This window comes from Atractosteus spatula, chromosome 5, assembly GCF_055471065.1.
Source record: "Atractosteus spatula isolate fAtrSpa1 chromosome 5, fAtrSpa1.hap1, whole genome shotgun sequence".
NCBI lineage: Eukaryota > Metazoa > Chordata > Actinopteri > Semionotiformes > Lepisosteidae > Atractosteus > Atractosteus spatula.
This window is the reverse complement of record NC_142710.1, coordinates 11,813,788-11,834,602: the sequence shown is the minus strand read 5'-3', so window position 1 is coordinate 11,834,602 and position 20,815 is coordinate 11,813,788. Positions and strand designations below refer to the sequence as shown.

General features: G+C 46.6%; 1 protein-coding gene across 2 annotated transcripts; it reads right to left on the bottom strand.

The window, feature by feature from the left end:
* Nucleotides 1-4,349: 4,349 nt before the first annotated feature.
* On the bottom strand, nt 4,350-20,453 carry LOC148834101 (E3 ubiquitin-protein ligase TRIM39-like). 2 transcript variants are annotated; one of them, XM_088916660.1, is made up of 6 exons: nt 19,878-20,453; nt 19,447-19,542; nt 18,868-19,101; nt 8,421-8,568; nt 7,803-7,829; nt 4,350-4,894 (listed from the first exon to the last, which is right to left on the bottom strand). In XM_088916660.1, the coding sequence occupies exons 1-6, from the start codon at nt 20,451-20,453 to the stop codon at nt 4,350-4,352; spliced, it is 1,626 nt and encodes a 541-aa protein (XP_088772786.1). The 2 variants fall into 2 exon arrangements, with proteins under 2 accessions (XP_088772786.1, XP_088772785.1); XM_088916659.1 differs by lacking the exons at nt 4,350-4,894; nt 7,803-7,829; nt 8,421-8,568 and adding exons at nt 14,441-14,985; nt 17,834-17,860; nt 18,381-18,528.
* Between the last annotated feature and the right edge of the window lie 362 nt (nt 20,454-20,815).

Here is a 20,815-nt window from a genome sequence, read left to right as displayed (position 1 = left end):
TACAAAAAAAAAAAGACAGAATATGAAAAAAAAAGATACAGAAATAGACACATCAGACGCAGAGGAATTTACAATTATAAAGCTGAAACTTATATTTTTTACATATTTCCATTGTATGTCTTGCCTTTTGATTCTTTAAATTTCTAATAGAATTTAAATTAAAAAAAGGAATTGGACTTTAAAAGCGTGAAGAGAGGGAGCAGTATCACATATTAGACCGTATTAGACCATTTACTTTTGTGGATTAAGCATTTCGTCAAAATAATAAGAACATATCCTTTATCCAAATCGGGTCTAACAAAATATAAAATAACATCACAATCTTTCAATTTAACGTTTACCCTTAAAGTTTTTAACATCACATTTGGCAAATCTATCCAAACCAGTTTTGTATATATGCAGTCAACAAACAAATGTAACAGAGTTTCCTCCTCATTATTACACAATACACATCGCGTTCGTGTTGAAATCTAGAAAGTGGTCAATTTAACAGGATAAAATCTATGACTGATCTGAAATGAAATTTCTTTAACTTTATTTGTAAGACAATAAATATCAGCAATCGTCCAAACTAATCTCCAGTTTATACTCCTCAACATTGTATTCGAAAAGGAGACACCAGAAGGCATACAATATGAATTGCACACGTTCCTAATATAATTCTTATTGCATTTTTATCTTTTATATCTACTCCATCCAGAAAGAAGTGATCAGAGAAATAAGAAGAAACTCTAGCGGTCTTTACACAGCCCCGCCCCTCTCGGGCAGAGCGTCAGAGACAGAAGCATACTCCCGGCGAGTGACGGGAATCTCCCCGTTTTCAGGTACACGGTCTTTTGCCAGATGAGCAGCCTGGCCCGGCTACGTTTATTGCTGGTGCCAGAAGCGATGTCAAGCTTGCGAGATATGAACTCGGAAATACGAGATTTTAAGTCACAATTCTGAGATCTAAAGTCACAATTCCGAGATACAATTGTGCGGTTTTTTTTTAAAAGAGCTGTTAATGTGGTAACTCATTAACAGCTAAGCTTCAAAGAACACTCCAAACGAACACAGGTCTATTTACATGAGCAGGGTCAGCTGCTGGTTACCTTACGATCCCTCGGACTCCCCCCCGGCTACAACTCCCAGCCTGCTGGTCGTCAGTCCCCTCTACAGTTCACAAAGGACGGACTCTCGGTTCGTGAGGAAATGAACTCATGATCGGTTAGATGTAATGGGTTTGCAGTTCAAATTTATTTTGGCGGATTCATCAGGTGATCTCTGTAGCCTCAAAATGTGCAATAGAAAATACTGTAACGCAACGGGGGCTCAGGCGGGCGCCCTTGCCGCATTAGGTCGGCCCCCCCACCGTCCGGGGCTCAAACCGGGGACTCCCGCGTCACTCAGCAGGGACCCAGCCCCGTGAGCTAAAGAGAGATCTCTCCACAGCCCAGTAGCTGTAGTCCTGCTATCACAGGGAAGGGCGGTGACGTCACCTGCTCTGGTAAGCCGGCTCTTACACAGTACCTGTCGGCCGTAAGCGTTACAGTATGATGGTGGGGGGCGCAAAAACGAGATGCAGAGCGGTTAAGAGAGCAGGATCTACTTCAAAAGAACCCCAGATTGACTGCTTATTTCAAATGCGCTGAGCCGGTCAGCAATCAAGCTAACCCTGAGCTAACTGACAGCTAACTTTGCAGACAACCGCGGTTGAGACGTCAGCTGCGGCCAGCTCTAGCCTGGGCGCAGTCCACATCCGCGCTGCTGGTGAGGACAAGCGGTTACGGATTCGGCCAGTGAAAACCGAAACCAAAGTAATGAACCCACTCGCGGGAGCCGATAGAGACGAGCCGTGATCCAAACACCGCAGACGAAGGAGAGAGCCGAGAGTCCAGGGGAAGCCAGAGATCCAAACTGGGAGAGAGCAACCGAAGCCGAGCCGTAATCTAAAAAACACGTAGTAAAAGGGGAGAAACCAAAGTCGGTAGAAGGCGTAGCGCAACTAAGTAGCTCGAAAGGAAAACCGATGCTGAGCGAGGAGGTAGGGAAAGACTCGTGCTTAAACACAAGATGAGCCGGAGGTGGGGTGGTGAAAGCGCACACTGATAGGTGGACTAATGAACTAAGACTACGCCGCCTTCTGCCTCTTTCGTTGCCGGGAGGCAGGGATCGTAACACAAGCCAGCTCCCGCAACAGGAGCAAAGCAACACGAGTCAGAGGCCATCTGCCGCAAGCCCAACGAGCCGCGTCCGAGCCGCCGCCGTGGCTGGAGCTCACAGGGGCCGCAACAGCGTGCTGGGGTAAAACAGACGAAGAGATGCGGGCATACTGGGCTAAAATGGGCCTGAAATTGAGTCAAAACCAAGACGCGGATGTTGCGGCATCGGAAAGACGACATAAACGCCAAAAGAGGTATTTCTCTAAAACCCTCTTCAAAAGAAAAACTCGGAAATGGCGAGTCAAGAGAAAGGCTGCTGTATCCCCCTTCGAAAGGCGCAGTGTTTTGTTTCGCATGTAAATTATTTAGAGACGGTGATAATCACTGACCGTAGGCTATAGTGACTGGAAAAATGCAGCCGCACGCTTGTCTGAACACGAAGTGTCGGAGAGCCGTAGAAAGGCTGTTGTTGCCTACGTTACGCGCTGTGCTGACAATGGTCCAATAGATTCAGAGCTAAAAAGACACAACATGTAGCCTAGGGGCCTCTGATCACCTTAATCCGCCACTGCCTGACCTGCCCGGTGTGCCTGTTCAGACACAGCGCTGAGAAATGGGGATGCGCCTGTAACCGGGGTGTTCCCTTAGAAATGCCCGTGGACAACACACCTCATGACAGCACCGTGATTCCTCGCTAGCTAGCATATGTTTGCACTTAGGACAGTCACACCAGGCGTCACGATCTCTCAGACTTCACAAATTTCACAATTAAGTGTGATATTTTTCATTGGATTAAAATAGATCCTGCGTGACCTTCATTCTGTTCTTTAAAGGGGGATACAACAGCAGAACAGTCCTGTTACAATAGGAGCTACAGTCCAGTACAGGAGAACAGCCCTGTTACAATAGGAGCTACAGTCCAGTACAGGAGAACAGTCCTGTTACAATAGGAGCTACAGTCCAGTACAGGAGAACAGCCCTGTTACAATAGGAGCTACAGTCCAGTACAGGAGAACAGTCCTGTTACAATAGGAGCTACAGTCCAGTACAGTAGAACAGTCTGTTACAATAGGAGCTACAGTCCAGTACAGGAGAACAGTCCTGTTACAATAGGAGCTACAGTCCAGTACAGGAGAACAGTCTGTTACAATAGGAGCTACAGTCCAGTACAGGAGAACAGTCCCGTTACAATAGGAGCTACAGTCCAGTACAGGAGAACAGCCCTGTTACAATAGGAGCTACAGTCCAGTACAGGAGAACAGTCATGTTACAATAGGAGCCACAGTCCAGTACAGGAGAACAGTCCTGTTACAATAGGAGCTACAGTCCAGTACAGGAGAACAGTCCTGTTACAATAGGAGCCACAGTCCAGTACAGGAGAACAGTCCTGTTACAATAGGAGCTACAGTCCAGTACAGGAGAACAGTCCTGTTACAATAGGAGCTACAGTCCAGTACAGGAGAACAGTCTGTTACAATAGGAGCTACAGTCCAGTACAGGAGAACAGTCCTGTTACAATAGGAGCTACAGTCCAGTACAGTAGAACAGTCCTGTTACAATAGGACCTACAGTCCAGTACAGGAGAACAGTCTGTTACAATAGGAGCTACAGTCCAGTACAGGAGAACAGTCCTGTTACAATAGGAGCCACAGTCCAGTACAGGAGAACAGTCCTGTTACAATAGGAGCTACAGTCCAGTACAGGAGAACAGTCCTGTTACAATAGGAGCTACAGTCCAGTACAGGAGAACAGTCTGTTACAATAGGAGCTACAGTCCAGTACAGGAGAACAGTCCTGTTACAATAGGAGCTACAGTCCAGTACAGTAGAACAGTCCTGTTACAATAGGACCTACAGTCCAGTACAGGAGAACAGTCTGTTACAATAGGAGCTACAGTCCAGTACAGGAGAACAGTCCTGTTACAATAGGAGCCACAGTCCAGTACAGGAGAACAGTCCTGTTACAATAGGAGCTACAGTCCAGTACAGGAGAACAGTCTGTTACAATAGGAGCTACAGTCCAGTACAGGAGAACAGTCCTGTTACAATAGGAGCCACGGTCACACTGTATCGTTACTCTAAGTACAATATATCAGCACAGCCATTAAACTCCTTAAATAAAATAAAGAGAAAGGAGAATAATTTGACTCAAACAAGAGTAGAACTAAATTATTTACTTTCCAGGACAGCCCCACCCACAGATAATCTATCAGTCTGTGTGACTGACAGGACAGATGATCAGTGGGGCTGAGTTTGTACCTCCCTCATGAAGACAGGGGCTGAAGTATGGAAAGAGTTTCTCAGTGAAGGAGGCAGTGAAGGTGTAGATATGAGACCTGTTGTCCGCATTGTAAAAGGAGACCCGTCCCCCCTCATAGTCCACATACACCCCCACCTTCTGGGGCTTCTGGCTCAGGGGGAGGAGGACAGGGAGTTCAGCACGAGCCCTGTACTCATTCCCTTTCCTCAGCCACACAGTCCAGTAACCATACTGGGGTCTCAGTGTGATCTCCCCCTTCCTGTTGATGGACTCTCTGGCGACTCCTAAATCCCACTCAGTCTTCTCCCCCACCTCCACCTCCCAGTAGTGTCTCCCTGAGGTGATCCCATCCTTTCCCAGGACACAGACAGCAGTATCAAATCTCTCTGGATTGTCAGGGAGATCCTGTCGTATGTCTCCCAGTCTCACTTGTTTCCCATCCTCAGACAGGATGAGATTGGGATGAGCTGTATTGGGGTCCAGAGTCACATCAGCTGTGGATCAGAGAGCAGACAGACAGGATGAAATGATCTGTATCTCACTCCTCTCTCAGATGAAAGTACAGATGCAGGTGTCTAGAGTGTGTATCAGGATTCACTCCAGCAGGAAGCTCACTGCAGTAAACTACAGTTCTGTTCAGTCTGCTGATTTCAGCTGGACTGGGCCTGCCTGTCCTGAGACACCCACTCACCCCAGTCATAACTTGTACTCCAACACCACTACATACATGACAACTGAATGTAAGCCAAAAATCTTACTTAAAACTTAAAAACTTAAAGCTGTATTAGTTGTAATATTTATTAATCACCATACTGTGTTTGCACTGTTCCCCGAATTACTTTTGCACTGTTTTTGTCTTGTTGTATTCTTTTCTCTGTTTGCATATTTGCACAATTTTGATTACGTTATGTTATTACACATTACTGTTATTGTTATTGTGTTACTTTCTATTGTCTTATCTTCTGTTCTATTTATATACTGCACCTGAGTGACTAGTGAGAAACACTTTTCACTATACTATACACCTGTGTACGTATAATGAGAAATAAAGTTGAATTGAATTGATTCTTAAATGTGTTTTGTCACATCTGGGTGTGAATTGAACATTTTTGTTATTTTTTGTGGTGATGAGACAATTGTATTTCTGAAGGGAAAGCAGGGATATTCAGAAATTGGGGGAACAGATATTAGCGTTATGTAGTCAAATGTAAAGGTTAAAGAAATAAAAATACTGAAATCTCCATCTTTTTAAAAGTGATGATTTGTGTCAGTTCTAGATGAAGGCAGTCTGCAGGAATGGCTGTAAGAGCTGATGGAAGGACATCTGTGGATATTACTGCACAGAATGATTTAACCTCAATAACTTTCCTTACTCGTTTTGACATCAGTTTGCTGGACTAATAATTAATTTCCCACCAGATCTCACTGTTTTCACTGTTTGTGTTGGTTGAGCCATGTGTTGGTGACCCTGCTCTTCAAGGCTCAGCTGTGTGAGTCTGCAGGTGTATGTTCATGCTGAAGATCACGATGGTCAGGTCCAGTATAACTCCTACAGGCAGCGCCTGGCTCAGACAGACTACAGAAGGAGAGAACCTGGCAGTGCTGCTGCAGACCAGTGAAGAGAGCTTTCCCTGGATGGCCAGGTGAGAGGATGGAGTCACTGGTACTGAACTCCTCTGTGCAGAACCGTGCGTCTCGAGAGCAGTGCCAGCAGGAAATGCCGAGTGGCCCTCAAGCTAATAGCAGCGAGGGGCCACACCTCCTCCTGGGTACCAGTGCAACAGCTCCAGAGCAGCCGAGAGTTACCATGGAGATAAAGCAGGGAGCCCAGAGACTCCCCCTGAGCCAGGAGACATTGACCCACGGTGCGAGGGAGCAGCGTCCTGAAACTGAGGACAGGGGCTCGGCCTTCAAGACCACAACAAAATCAGACAAAATGGTGGAGGAGCTTTCTCAGCGCAGCAAAGAGGGACTGAGTGAGGCAGAGCAGGGACAACCAAGGACTCTGCTACGAGAGTTTGACCCTCATTCTCCAGGTCCTGGACAAGTGAAGAAAGGTCAGGGACCTCATGAGGAGGACAGGTCTCAAGACTCACTGAAGACATGAATCTCCTACAGCAAGAGACTGGTTTCCTGGGAGCTTCTGAGCCAGAAGGGGTCTCCACAGCCCCTGAAGAGGAGCCACAGTAAACTCCTGGCCAGCCCCCCAGTCAGTTCAGGATGTGAGGAGTTTCATTGGACCGGCCTCCTACTACTGCTGGTTTGTCCCCTAGTTTGCTGATATTGCTGAACTCCTTATATTTCTCACATACAAAGCAGCATCTTCCCTCTGCGGTGAAGACTGTCAATGTCCTTTTGAACAACAAGAGCTGTCCTTGCAGAGTCTCCAGTGTTGGCCCAGCTGGACCCAGAGAGCCCATTCAACCCAGACACAGATGCCAGCAGTGATGGTGTCTGTTCTTGATTCAGGACCTCAGCTGTGCTGAGAGAAACCACACACCCTGCTGCATGTTCACAAAAGGAGCTGCATACTGACCAGGGGAGGAGCTCAGAGTCAGCTGTCTTCAGGGAGGTGTGCCATTGTTTAGGGATCCATAAGACTGGGAGACTCCAGTACATCCCCAGAGTGATGGGTAACTGCTTCAATCTGACACCTGCTACACAGCTCACTGCCGTCCAGCAGAAAGACTGGGGCAGACACTCTAGACAGCTTGTTCCAGTCTCCCACCACTCTCTGTGTAAAGGTGTCTGTTCCAGAGCTCATCCTCCAGTACCTGAGCCTGTGTGCCTGTGTCCAGTGTGGACTGGAGAGCAGAGGGTGTCCTTCAATGGGACCGGCTGCTTCACTGTAACACCTCAATCTGGAGGAGCAGAGGGACAGACATCCTGTCTCTCTATCTTCTCTGCTCTCATTTCACCCTCTTCCTCCCTTAACAAGTCCTTCCTCTCCTCTTAGTCTCTCACAATTCACAGTTAGTGACTTTCGAGCTCCTGTCTCAGACTGTTGTGTTCAGTGTCTTGTGTGTCTGCAGGCTCCTAGTTGTCAGTATAGATTCTAGTTTACAGGTTTAACAGGATCAAAATCCTCTGTTTCACAATCATAGAATAGAGAACTGCTGGCCTGACACAGTGATGTCTTCAATCTGTGTAGTGGGGATCCCAAGACATGGGTTAGTGTTGGGGTCTCCACAGTGTGCCACAGTGTTGGGGTCCAATTCCTCATCAGTCCTGATAAGGACAAAGCCCTTTGAGGGACTTTGCTCACAACATTAAACACATCAGCTGTGTATAAAGCAGGAGTTACAACATCTCCCCCTGTTAGAGTAAGAGCCTGTTTTGACCCCTGTGACTCTGCTGTGACCTTTGTAAATGACAAGTTCCTGTCAGTGACAACAGACTCACCTGCATGTTTGCGAAGCCTCTCAAACTCTGCAAACAGAGAGAAAGATGTTAGAGAGCTGAGAGCACATTCCTGCTGGAGTCTGGTCTCCAGGTGTGCAGTGTTGTGTGTTGTAGTGCTGTGCTGATCTCTCAGGCAGGACAGTAATACACAGGAGTGTGTTGTCTGGCCAGTGGAGCTGGGGGTCTGTAAGAGACACTGACAGCTCATCCAGCTTGTTATCACACAGTCCAGCTCCACACCTCCCACTGCCTCCAGTACAAAGACAAGGACAGGAGTGACAGAGCAGCCTCCTCACAGGAGTCTGAGCCCTTTCTCTGATCCAGAGCTTGTGACTGTGAAGCACTGAGGCAGAGCTGAGGCTCAGGGACAGAGAGCAGTTCAAACTCCACTGTGGGAGGAGCAGCATCACACAGCACTTTCTCCAGCTGGACACACCCCTGACACACAAGATCACCCTGCTGCACACCTGATCTCAACACAGACAGCAGTGAGACATACCTATTCATAACAGATGGAGAAGAAGAGGCACACTTGATTATTCATAGAAGATTGTTTTACTGACATTGACAGGTGTTTAGAACCTCATAAACAAGCTGTGTTCACACAGTAATACTCACTGACTCCAGGTACTTTCTCCATTTCTTCTCTGAGTCTGTCCTCCAGCTGACACACAGCCCTCCTCACAGCCCCCAGACAGAGATCAGGGTGAACAGTGATGTCAGACCAGTCCTTGGGGTGTGGAGGGGAGCACAGGGAGGGGAAACTCTACAGCAGGAGAGACTCAGAGTCATGGGGGGTCACAGCCTTCTAAGGCAATAAGTCACCTGTGAGTCTGAAACCTAGAGCCCAGTATAGATCACTAAGAGTCACACAGTGAGCTCTCTCTGCTCTCTGTAGATACTGTATCTGCTCTCTACAGTGTGTGCTGACCTGTAGGACTCTCTGCTCTCAGTAGATACTGTATCTGCTCTCTACAGTGTGTGCTGACCTGTAGGACTCCCTGCTCTCTGTAGATACTGTATCTGCTCTCTACAGTGTGTGCTGACCTGTAGGACTCTCTGCTCTCTGTAGATACTGTATCTGCTCTCTACAGTGTGCGCTGACCTGTAGGACTCTCTGCTCTCTGTAGATACTGTATCTGCTCTCTACAGTGTGTGCTGACCTGTAGGACTCTCTGCTCTCTGTAGATACTGTATCTGCTCTCTACAGTGTGTGCTGACCTGTAGGTCTCTCTGCTCTCTGTAGATACTGTATATGCTCTCTACAGTGTGTGCTGACCTGTAGGACTCTCTGCTCTCTGTAGATACTGTATCTCAGTGGTTCTCAAACTGTTTGGACCAAGTACCACCCCTAATCCAACCAAAGCATCCAAGTACCACCTACAAGTCATCATCTCATAGGAGCCCCAGAAATTCTCAATGACCAACATGAGTTTATGTGCACATACTCACACATACATATAATAAATATTATAATAATAAACTTTATTTGATATAGCACCTTTAAAGGTGGCTTCTCAAAGTGTTTTACAGAAAAAAAACATTAACAACAACTAATAAAAAAGCACCATTTCAGTGAGAGGGGTGAGCCTGTTTAGTTGAGCAAAGCAGAGGTGAATTAATTTTTCGAGCCTTGATACAATTCACAACAGAGTCTAACAGATATTAAATTGTTGGGCATTTTCTTGACGGCAAAGGTCTCACGGTGGATGTTGTAATGCGTCCATTCATTTCTGGAGCAACCTCTCTAATTCGTGCAACTACACCGCTGTGTCGGCTTGTCATTGCTCTAGCACCGTCTGTACAAACTCAGACACATTTTATCCAGTCGATGCCATTCTCTTCGATAAATTCATTCAGAAGCTGAAATATATGCTCTCCTGTAGTTCCTGTTGGTAGCGGTTTACAGAACAGAAAGTCTTCATGGGACATGCCCTCAAACTCGTATCTAACGTAAACGAGCAAATTGGCCAAATCGACTAAAGACTCATCTAATTGCAGTGAAAAACATCTGCTCATCTTAACGCGCTCTATCAGTGTACTTTTGATATAATCCTTCATATCAATAATTCTATGAATGACTGTGTCTTTCAGGGGGAGGGGGGCAGCAGGTCGAGCTGTTCAGCAGCTTTTTCTCTACACACAATACGTGTCGGCTCTTTTGCCAACGGGAAATAAGGTTCTTCAAAAATAGTGTAGCTTACCTGCTTTAGCAGTACGCAAGCTTGCATTTTTCCGTGTTTCCGTTTTTATTTCCGTATTTAAAGTTTTTATTTCATGCGCATGGGAGCGAAACACAGAGACGCTCGGGGTATTTTACTCAAATTAGAACAGTTCTGAAATATTTTTCTGTTATCTATCACGCTTTCCTGTGCTCACAAGATTACCAGCGTTCGTAGCACGTATTTCTACGCATTCCTGTGTTTACAACATTGGCATTGTTCCAAAATCACGCACATTCTCTTTTATTCCTATTTGCTGGAGATACAGTAGCTTTTTTTAAATACAATTGGTCACTTGCGTCCGTAGCACACATTCCTGTAGAGTGGTATAGAATTACAGAATATCTCTCGTGTCCACTGAAGTATTAGCGCGCACTGTATCGTAGTATGTAGGCTGCGTATTCGACACGTATTAAAATACAAAATATGAAAACCCGTCCCGATTTTTCAGCGCACACAACACAGTTCCAGGGTCATTTGGCGTACCACCTGGCGGCACGTCGCGTACCACTGCCGGTACGCGTACCACAGTTTGAGAACCACTGCATTACACTAATTTTTATAGAATCCCATTTCCACCAGTGAGGCTTCCATAATTTCCAGATGGAATAGTGGACGACGGGCTTTTTAAAAAAGTTTTTATTTAAACACCAAAAATACAAAAAAAAAAAGACAGAATATGAAAAAAAAAGATACAGAAATAGACACATCAGACGCAGAGGAATTTACAATTATAAAGCTGAAACTTATATTTTTTACATATTTCCATTGTATGTCTTGCCTTTTGATTCTTTAAATTTCTAATAGAATTTAAATTAAAAAAAGGAATTGGACTTTAAAAGCGTGAAGAGAGGGAGCAGTATCACATATTAGACCGTATTAGACCATTTACTTTTGTGGATTAAGCATTTCGTCAAAATAATAAGAACATATCCTTTATCCAAATCGGGTCTAACAAAATATAAAATAACATCACAATCTTTCAATTTAACGTTTACCCTTAAAGTTTTTAACATCACATTTGGCAAATCTATCCAAACCAGTTTTGTATATATGCAGTCAACAAACAAATGTAACAGAGTTTCCTCCTCATTATTACACAATACACATCGCGTTCGTGTTGAAATCTAGAAAGTGGTCAATTTAACAGGATAAAATCTATGACTGATCTGAAATGAAATTTCTTTAACTTTATTTGTAAGACAATAAATATCAGCAATCGTCCAAACTAATCTCCAGTTTATACTCCTCAACATTGTATTCGAAAAGGAGACACCAGAAGGCATACAATATGAATTGCACACGTTCCTAATATAATTCTTATTGCATTTTTATCTTTTATATCTACTCCATCCAGAAAGAAGTGATCAGAGAAATAAGAAGAAACTCTAGCGGTCTTTACACAGCCCCGCCCCTCTCGGGCAGAGCGTCAGAGACAGAAGCATACTCCCGGCGAGTGACGGGAATCTCCCCGTTTTCAGGTACACGGTCTTTTGCCAGATGAGCAGCCTGGCCCGGCTACGTTTATTGCTGGTGCCAGAAGCGATGTCAAGCTTGCGAGATATGAACTCGGAAATACGAGATTTTAAGTCACAATTCTGAGATCTAAAGTCACAATTCCGAGATACAATTGTGCGGTTTTTTTTTAAAAGAGCTGTTAATGTGGTAACTCATTAACAGCTAAGCTTCAAAGAACACTCCAAACGAACACAGGTCTATTTACATGAGCAGGGTCAGCTGCTGGTTACCTTACGATCCCTCGGACTCCCCCCCGGCTACAACTCCCAGCCTGCTGGTCGTCAGTCCCCTCTACAGTTCACAAAGGACGGACTCTCGGTTCGTGAGGAAATGAACTCATGATCGGTTAGATGTAATGGGTTTGCAGTTCAAATTTATTTTGGCGGATTCATCAGGTGATCTCTGTAGCCTCAAAATGTGCAATAGAAAATACTGTAACGCAACGGGGGCTCAGGCGGGCGCCCTTGCCGCATTAGGTCGGCCCCCCCACCGTCCGGGGCTCAAACCGGGGACTCCCGCGTCACTCAGCAGGGACCCAGCCCCGTGAGCTAAAGAGAGATCTCTCCACAGCCCAGTAGCTGTAGTCCTGCTATCACAGGGAAGGGCGGTGACGTCACCTGCTCTGGTAAGCCGGCTCTTACACAGTACCTGTCGGCCGTAAGCGTTACAGTATGATGGTGGGGGGCGCAAAAACGAGATGCAGAGCGGTTAAGAGAGCAGGATCTACTTCAAAAGAACCCCAGATTGACTGCTTATTTCAAATGCGCTGAGCCGGTCAGCAATCAAGCTAACCCTGAGCTAACTGACAGCTAACTTTGCAGACAACCGCGGTTGAGACGTCAGCTGCGGCCAGCTCTAGCCTGGGCGCAGTCCACATCCGCGCTGCTGGTGAGGACAAGCGGTTACGGATTCGGCCAGTGAAAACCGAAACCAAAGTAATGAACCCACTCGCGGGAGCCGATAGAGACGAGCCGTGATCCAAACACCGCAGACGAAGGAGAGAGCCGAGAGTCCAGGGGAAGCCAGAGATCCAAACTGGGAGAGAGCAACCGAAGCCGAGCCGTAATCTAAAAAACACGTAGTAAAAGGGGAGAAACCAAAGTCGGTAGAAGGCGTAGCGCAACTAAGTAGCTCGAAAGGAAAACCGATGCTGAGCGAGGAGGTAGGGAAAGACTCGTGCTTAAACACAAGATGAGCCGGAGGTGGGGTGGTGAAAGCGCACACTGATAGGTGGACTAATGAACTAAGACTACGCCGCCTTCTGCCTCTTTCGTTGCCGGGAGGCAGGGATCGTAACACAAGCCAGCTCCCGCAACAGGAGCAAAGCAACACGAGTCAGAGGCCATCTGCCGCAAGCCCAACGAGCCGCGTCCGAGCCGCCGCCGTGGCTGGAGCTCACAGGGGCCGCAACAGCGTGCTGGGGTAAAACAGACGAAGAGATGCGGGCATACTGGGCTAAAATGGGCCTGAAATTGAGTCAAAACCAAGACGCGGATGTTGCGGCATCGGAAAGACGACATAAACGCCAAAAGAGGTATTTCTCTAAAACCCTCTTCAAAAGAAAAACTCGGAAATGGCGAGTCAAGAGAATGGCTGCTGTATCCCCCTTCGAAAGGCGCAGCGTTTTGTTTCGCATGTAAATTATTTAGAGACGGTGATAATCACTGACCGTAGGCTATAGTGACTGGAAAAATGCAGCCGCACGCTTGTCTGAACACGAAGTGTCGGAGAGCCGTAGAAAGGCTGTTGTTGCCTACGTTACGCGCTGTGCTGACAATGGTCCAATAGATTCAGAGCTAAAAAGACACAACATGTACTGTAGCCTAGGGGCCTCTGATCACCTTAATCCGCCCCTGCCTGACCTGCCCGGTGTGCCTGTTCAGACACAGCGCTGAGAAATGGGGATGCGCCTGTAACCGGGGTGTTCCCTTAGAAATGCCCGTGGACAACACACCTCATGACAGCACCGTGATTCCTCGCTAGCTGGCATATGTTTGCACTTTGGACAGTCACACCAGGCGTCACGGTCTCTCAGACTTCACAAATTTCACAATTTAGTGTGATATTTTTCATTGGATTAAAATAGATCCTGCGTGACCTTCATTCTGTTCTTTAAAGGGGGATACAACAGCAGAACAGCCCTGTTACAATAGGAGCTACAGTCCAGTACAGGAGAACAGTCTGTTACAATAGGGGCTACAGTCCAGTACAGGAGAACAGTCTGTTACAATAGGGGCTACAGTCCAGTACAGTAGAACAGTCTGTTACAATAGGAGCTACAGTCCAGTACAGGAGAACAGTCTGTTACAATAGGAGCTACAGTCCAGTACAGGAGATCAGTCCTGTTACAATAGGAGCTACAGTCCAGTACAGGAGAACAGTCCTGTTACAATAGGAGCTACAGTCCAGTACAGGAGAACAGTCTGTTACAATAGGAGCTACAGTCCAGTACAGGAGAACAGTCCGTTAATATAGGAGCTACAGTCCAGTACAGTAGAACAGTCCGTTACAATAGGAGCTACAGTCCTGTTACAATAGGAGCTACAGTCCAGTACAGTAGAACAGTCTGTTACAATAGGAGCTACAGTCCAGTACAGGAGAACAGTCCTGTTACAATAGGAGCTACAGTCCAGTACAGGAGAACAGTCTGTTACAATAGGAGCTACAGTCCAGTACAGTAGAACAGTCTGTTACAATAGGAGCTACAGTCCAGTACAGGAGAACAGTCCTGTTACAATAGGAGCCACGGTCACACTGTATCGTTACTCTAAGTACGATATATCAGCACAGCCATTAAACTCCTTAAATAAAATAAAGAGAAAGGAGAATAATTTGACTCAAACAAGAGTAGAACTAAATTATTTACTTTCCAGGACAGCCCCACCCACAGATAATCTATCAGTCTGTGTGACTGACAGGACAGATGATCAGTGGGGCTGAGTTTGTACCTCCTTCATTGAAGCAAGGGCTGAAGAATGGAAAGAGTTTCTCAGTGAAGGAGGCAGTGAAGGTGTAGATATGAGACCTGCTGTCCACATTGTAAAAGGAGACCCGTCCCCCCTCATAGTCCACATACACCCCCACCTTCTGGGGCTTCTGGCTCAGGGGAAGGAGGACAGGGAGTTCAGCACGAGCCCAGTACTCATTCCCATTCCTCAGCCACACAGTCCAGTAACCATACTGGGGTCTCAGTGTGATCCTCCCCTTCCTGTTGATGGACTCTCTGGCGACACCTAAATCCCACTCAGTCTTCTCCCCCACCTCCACCTCCCAGTAGTGTCTCCCTGAGGTGATCCCATCCTTTCCCAGGACACAGACACAACGATCAAATCTCTCTGGATTGTCAGGGAGATCCTGTTGTGTGTCTCCATCTCTCACTTGTTTCCCATCCTCAGACAGGATGAGATAGAGATGAGCTGTATTGGGGTCCAGAGTCACATCAGCTGTGGATCAGAGAGCAGACAGACAGGATGAAATGATCTGTATCTCACTCCTCTCTCAGATGAAAGTACAGATGCAGGTGTCTAGAGTGTGTATCAGGATTCACACCAGCAGGAAGCTCACTGCAGTAAACTACAGTTCTGTTCAGTCTGCTGATTTCAGCTGGACTGGGCCTGCCTGTCCTGAGACACCCACTCACCCCAGTCATAACTTGTACTCCAACACCACTACATACATGACAACTGAATGTAAGCCAAAAATCTTACTTAAAACTTAAAAACTTAAAGCTGTATTAGTTGTAATATTTATTAATCACCATACTGTGTTTGCACTGTTCCCCAAATTACTTTTGCACTGTTTTTGTCTTGTTGTATTCTTTTCTCTGTTTGCATATTTGCACAATTTTGATTACGTTATGTTATTACACATTACTGTTATTGTTATTGTGTTACTTTCTATTGTCTTATCTTCTGTTCTATTTATATACTGCACCTGAGTGACTAGTGAGAAACACTTTTCACTATACTATACACCTGTGTACGTATAATGAGAAATAAAGTTGAATTGAATTGATTCTTAAATGTGTTTTGTCACATCTGGGTGTGAATTGAACATATTTGTTATTTTTTGTGGTGATGAGACTATCCAAGTTATGTAGTGAAATGTAAAGGTTAAAGAAATAAAAATACTGTAATCGCCATCTTTTTAAAAGTGGTGATTTGTGTCAGTTCTAGATGAAGGCAGTCTGCAGGAATGGCTGGAAGAGCTGATGGAAGGACATCTGTGGATATTACTGCACAGAATGATTTAACCTCAATAACTTTCCTTACTCGTCTCGACATCAGTTTGCTGGACTAATAATGAATTTCCCACCAGATCTCACTGTTTTCACTGTTTGTGTTTGTTGAGCCATGTGTTGGTGACCCTGCTCTTCAAGGCTCAGCTGTGTGAGTCTGCAGGTGTGTGTTCATGCTGAAGATCACGATGGTCAGGTCCAGTATAACTCCTACAGGCAGCGCCTGGCTCAGACAGACTACAGAAGGAGAGAACCTGGCAGTGCTGCTGCAGACCAGTGAAGAGAGCTTTCCCTGGATGGCCAGGTGAGAGGATGGAGTCACTGCTACTGAACTCCTCTGTGCAGAACCATGCGTCTCGAGAGCAGTGCCAGCAGGAAATGCCGAGTGGCCCTCAAGCTAATAGCAGCGAGGGGCCACACCTCCTCCTGGGTACCAGTGCAACAGCTCCAGAGCAGCCGAGAGTTACCATGGAGATACAGCAGGGAGCCCAGAGACTCCCCATGAGCCAGGAGACACTGACCCACGGTGCGAGGGAGCAGCGTCCTGAAACTGAGGACAGGGGCTCGGCCTTCAAGACCACAACAGAATCAGACAAAATGGTGGAGGAGCTTTCTCAGCGCAGCAAAGAGGGACTGAGTGAGGCAGAGCAGGGACAACCAAGGACTCTGCTACGAGAGTTTGACCCTCATTCTCCAGGTCCTGGACAAGTGAAGAAAGGTCAGGGACCTCATGAGGAGGACAGGTCTCAAGACTCACTGAAGACATGAATCTCCTACAGCAAGAGACTGGTTTCCTGGGAGCTCCTGAGCCAGAAGGGGTCTCCACAGCCCCTGAAGAGGAGCCACAGTAAACTCCTGGCCAGCCCCCCGGTCAGTTCAGGATGTGAGGAGTTTCATTGGACCGGCCTCCTACTACTGCTGGTTTGTCCCCTAGTTTGCTGATATTGCTGAACTCCTTATATTTCTCACATGCAAAGCAGCATCTATCCTCTGGGGTGAAGACTGTCAATGTGAGTTTGAACAGCAAGAGCTGTCCTTGCAGAGTCTCCAGTGTTGGCCCAGCTGGACCCAGAGAGCCCATTCATCCCAGACACAGATGCCAGCAGTGATGGTGTCTGTTCTTGATTCAGGACCTCAGCTGTGCTGAGAGAAACCACACACCCTGCTGCATGTTCACAAAAGGAGCTGCATACTGACCAGGGGAGGAGCTCAGAGTCAGCTGTCTTCAGGGAGGTGTGCCATTGTTTAGGGATCCATAAGACTGGGAGACTCCAGTACATCCCCAGAGTGATGGGTAACTGCTTCAATCTGACACCTGCTACACAGCTCACTGCCGCCCACCAGAAGGACTGGGGCAGACACTCTAGACAGCTTGTTCCAGTCTCCCACCACTCTCTGTGTAAAGGTGTCTGTTCCAGAGCTCATCCTCCATTGCCTGAGCCTGTGTGCCTGTGTCCAGTGTGGACTGGAGAGCAGTGGGTGTCCTTCAGTGGGACCGGCTGCTTCACTGTAACACCTCTATCTGGAGGAGCAGAGGGCCGGACATCCTGTCTCCCTCTTTTCTGCTCTCATTTCACCCTCTTCCTCCCTTAACAAGTCCTTTCTCTCCTCTTAGTCTCTCACAGTTAGTGAATTTCGAGCTCCTGTCTCAGACTGTTGTGTTCAGTGTCTTGTGTGTCTGCAGGCTCCTAGTTGTCAGTGTAGATTCTAGTTTACAGGTTTAACAGGATCAAAATCCTCTGTTTCACAATCATAGAATAGAGAACTGCTGGCCTGACACAGTGATGTCTTCAATCTGTGTATTGGGGATCCCAAGACATGGGTTAGTGTTGGGGTCTCCACAGTGTGCCACAGTGTTGGGGTCCAATTCCTCATCAGTCCTGATAAGGACAAAGCCCTTTGAGGGACTTTGCTCACAACATTAAACACATCAGCTGTGTATAAAGCAGGAGTTACAACATCTCCCCCTGTTAGAGTAAGAGCCTGTATTGACCCCTGTGACCCTGCTGTGACCTTTGTAAATGACAAGTTCCTGTCAGTGACAACAGACTCACCTGCATGTTTGCGAAGCCTCTCAAACTCTGGAAACAGAGAGAAAGATGTTAGAGAGCTGAGAGCACATTCCTGCTGGAGTCTGGTCTCCAGGTGTGCAGTGTTGTGTGCTGTAGTGCTGTGCTGATCTCTCAGGCAGGACAGTAACACACAGGAGTGTGTTGTCTGCCCAGTGGAGCTGTGGGCCTGTAAGAGACACTGACAGCTCATCCAGCTTTACTGGAACAAACTACTGATCCTGAAGAAAACCCCACTAATCTGTCAGGAGATTATGATTGAAAAACACAGTCATGAAGATCTTGTGTCCAGATACAGTCAGGGGGAGGTAAATAGAAAATAACAATGATTAAAAATTGCACCTGATATGAATTAAAATAAGAAAAGATCAACTGTATAAATGAATTGAAAGCCATGATATTAAAATTGAATCATAACATGAAGATAACATGAAACAGGAAACAAAACATTAAAAACTTAAATTCTCTAACTGGAACTTAAACCTTTTTTTTATTTTGTTGAATCAGTAAGGAAAGGGAGTGAAACACAAACCTTTCTCTGAGAGCCTCTTGACTTCCTCTCTGAGTCTGTCCTCCAGCTGACACACAGCCCTCCTCACAGCCCCCAGACAGAGATCAGGGTGAACAGGGATGTCAGACCAGTCCTTGGGGTGTGGAGGGGAGCACAGGGAGGGGAAACTCTACAGCAGGAGAGACTCAGAGTCATGGGGGGTCACAGCCTTCTAAGGCAATAAGTCACCTGTGAGTCTGAAACCTAGAGCCCAGTATAGATCACTAAGAGTCACACAGTGAGCTCTCTCTGCTCTCTGTAGATACTGTATCTGCTCTCTACAGTGTGTGCTGACCTGTAGGACTCCCTGCTCTCTGTAGATACTGTATCTGCTCTCTACAGTGTGTGCTGACCTGTATGACTCCCTGCTCTCTGTAGATACTGTATCTGCTCTCTACAGTGTGTGCTGACCTGTAGGACTCTCTGCTCTCTGTAGGTACTGTATCTGCTCTCAACAATGTGTGCTGACCTGTAGGAATTGGATGTGGTCCTCAGTGTGGGAGAGCTGTTCCAGATCAGTGTTTCTCCTCTTGAGCTCAGTGATTTCCTGCTCCAGCTCTTTAATGATCCCTTCAGCCCTCCTTTCTGCTGCTCTCTGCTTCTCCTCAATCAGCTCGATGAGCTCAGCCTGGCTCCTCTCAATGGAGTTTCGAAGAGTAGTGAAGACCTGCACACTGTCCTTGATCTCTCTCTGTGAGCAGCTCTGAGGAGAAATCAGGGACTTCATAAGGTAACGGGAATGAATTAAATAATCCTGAAATGTCAGAAATAAATACTTACTTGCATGTACTATGTATTCAATCCACAGGTCCACAAAGTTCTTCACATACAGGAATGACAGCATTTATAACCTCACCTGGGTGACACATTCTGCACCAGTAGCCCCACAGCAAATCTGATTTAATTATAAGTAAACAACATCTTGTCCTTTAACTGGACAGTTTTATCTTCCCAGTCTTCCTAAGTGTCCTCTCTCTGTGGATGAGAGAGCAGTGACCCCAGCACTGAGCCCTGCATTACCCCACTCAGAAGGATTGACAGGACTCACTTTGCTGAGCTCCATTGCCTGTTTGATCTCCTCCACCTTCTTCAGTCTCTCCTGGATCATCTGTTGTACTTCTGCCACAGTCTTCCTCAGCTGAGTCTGTGGACAAACGGAAACAGAGACACTGAATTCACTGCTACTTGTGCTCAAACACTGGGCTGGAAAATAGACTCTCAAACTGGCATTGTGTTGGATATCAGACTCTCACACTGACACTGAACTGGTCAACCGACTTTCACACCGACACTGGGCTGTTAAAGAGACTCTTACACTGACACTGGACTGGACAAGAGACACTCACACTGACACTGGACTGGTCAATATGAAATTATTGTCAATTTGGGTTCTGTGTGAGTTCAGTGTGAGGGGATGTTGGGATTGTCATACACTGTAGTAATTAGTAGAGGTTATCAGAGAGAAATAAGAAAGGTCACCTGCTTCTCTGTCCACTCTGTCTCTGCAGGGACAGTGCTGTGTGTCCTGTGGTCAGTCTCAGTACACAGCACACAAACACAGGTCTGGTCAGTCCTGCAGAACAGCTCCAGGAGTCTCTCATGGTTCTCACACAGCCTGTCCTCAAGGCTCTCCACAGGCTCAATCAGTCTGTGTCTCCTGAAAGCAGCTCCTTGATAGTGAGGCTGGATGTGAGTCTCACAGTAAGAGGCCAGACAGACCAGACAGGATTTCACAGCCTTGAGTTTTCTCCCAGTGCAGGAATCACAGGACACTTCTCCAGGTTTAGCACAAAGTCCTTCATCACTGCTGACTCTGGTCCTCTTGAACTGCTCAGTGATTTCTGCCAAACTTCTGTTCACACTGAGATCGGGTCTTATAGGAAATGTCTTCTTACACAGTGGACACTGACACACATCACTGCTGTCCCAGTATCCTCCAATACAGGCCAGGCAGTAGTTGTGTCCACAAGGAGTGGACACGGGGCTGTTGAATGTGTCCAGACAGATAGAGCACAGGAACTGCTCTTCAGACAGGACACTGCAGGGTGAGGCCATTCCTGAGCACAGAGAAGCAGAAACAGAGTCGATCAGAGGAGAAGATCAGCACCATCTCAATACAACACAAACAGCAAAAAGTAATACAGGTGAGTAACTCCAGAAAACAATACAGCAGAACAAACAAAACTCTCTGTCCCCCCATCTAGGTTAGGCTAAATATTCTGCACCAACCGGGTACTGCCTAACAGGATCAGGCATTTTTTCTGTCACCTGACACATCATAGCAAGACAAGAAGTTTGTGGATCCACAACAGGTAACACATTAAACACAAAACACCTATCTAAAAATTTACAACAGATACACCATCAATTTACACAATGCAGGGCCACACAAGCCGTGTGACCAGAGCAATAACACA

Bases quoted from the DNA above. Each gene is read 5' to 3' on its own strand.
- LOC148834101 (XM_088916660.1), bottom strand. From the start codon at position 20,453: ATGGCCTCACCCTGCAGTGTCCTGTCTGAAGAGCAGTTCCTGTGCTCT. The intron at 8,569-18,867 runs GTCAGCACACAT...CTCCTGCTGTAG, and splicing joins ACCACATCCAATTCCTACAG to AGTTTCCCCTCCCTGTGCTC. The intron at 4,895-7,802 runs GTGAGTCTGTTG...TCTGATCCACAG, and splicing joins GAGGCTTCGCAAACATGCAG to CTGATGTGACTCTGGACCCC.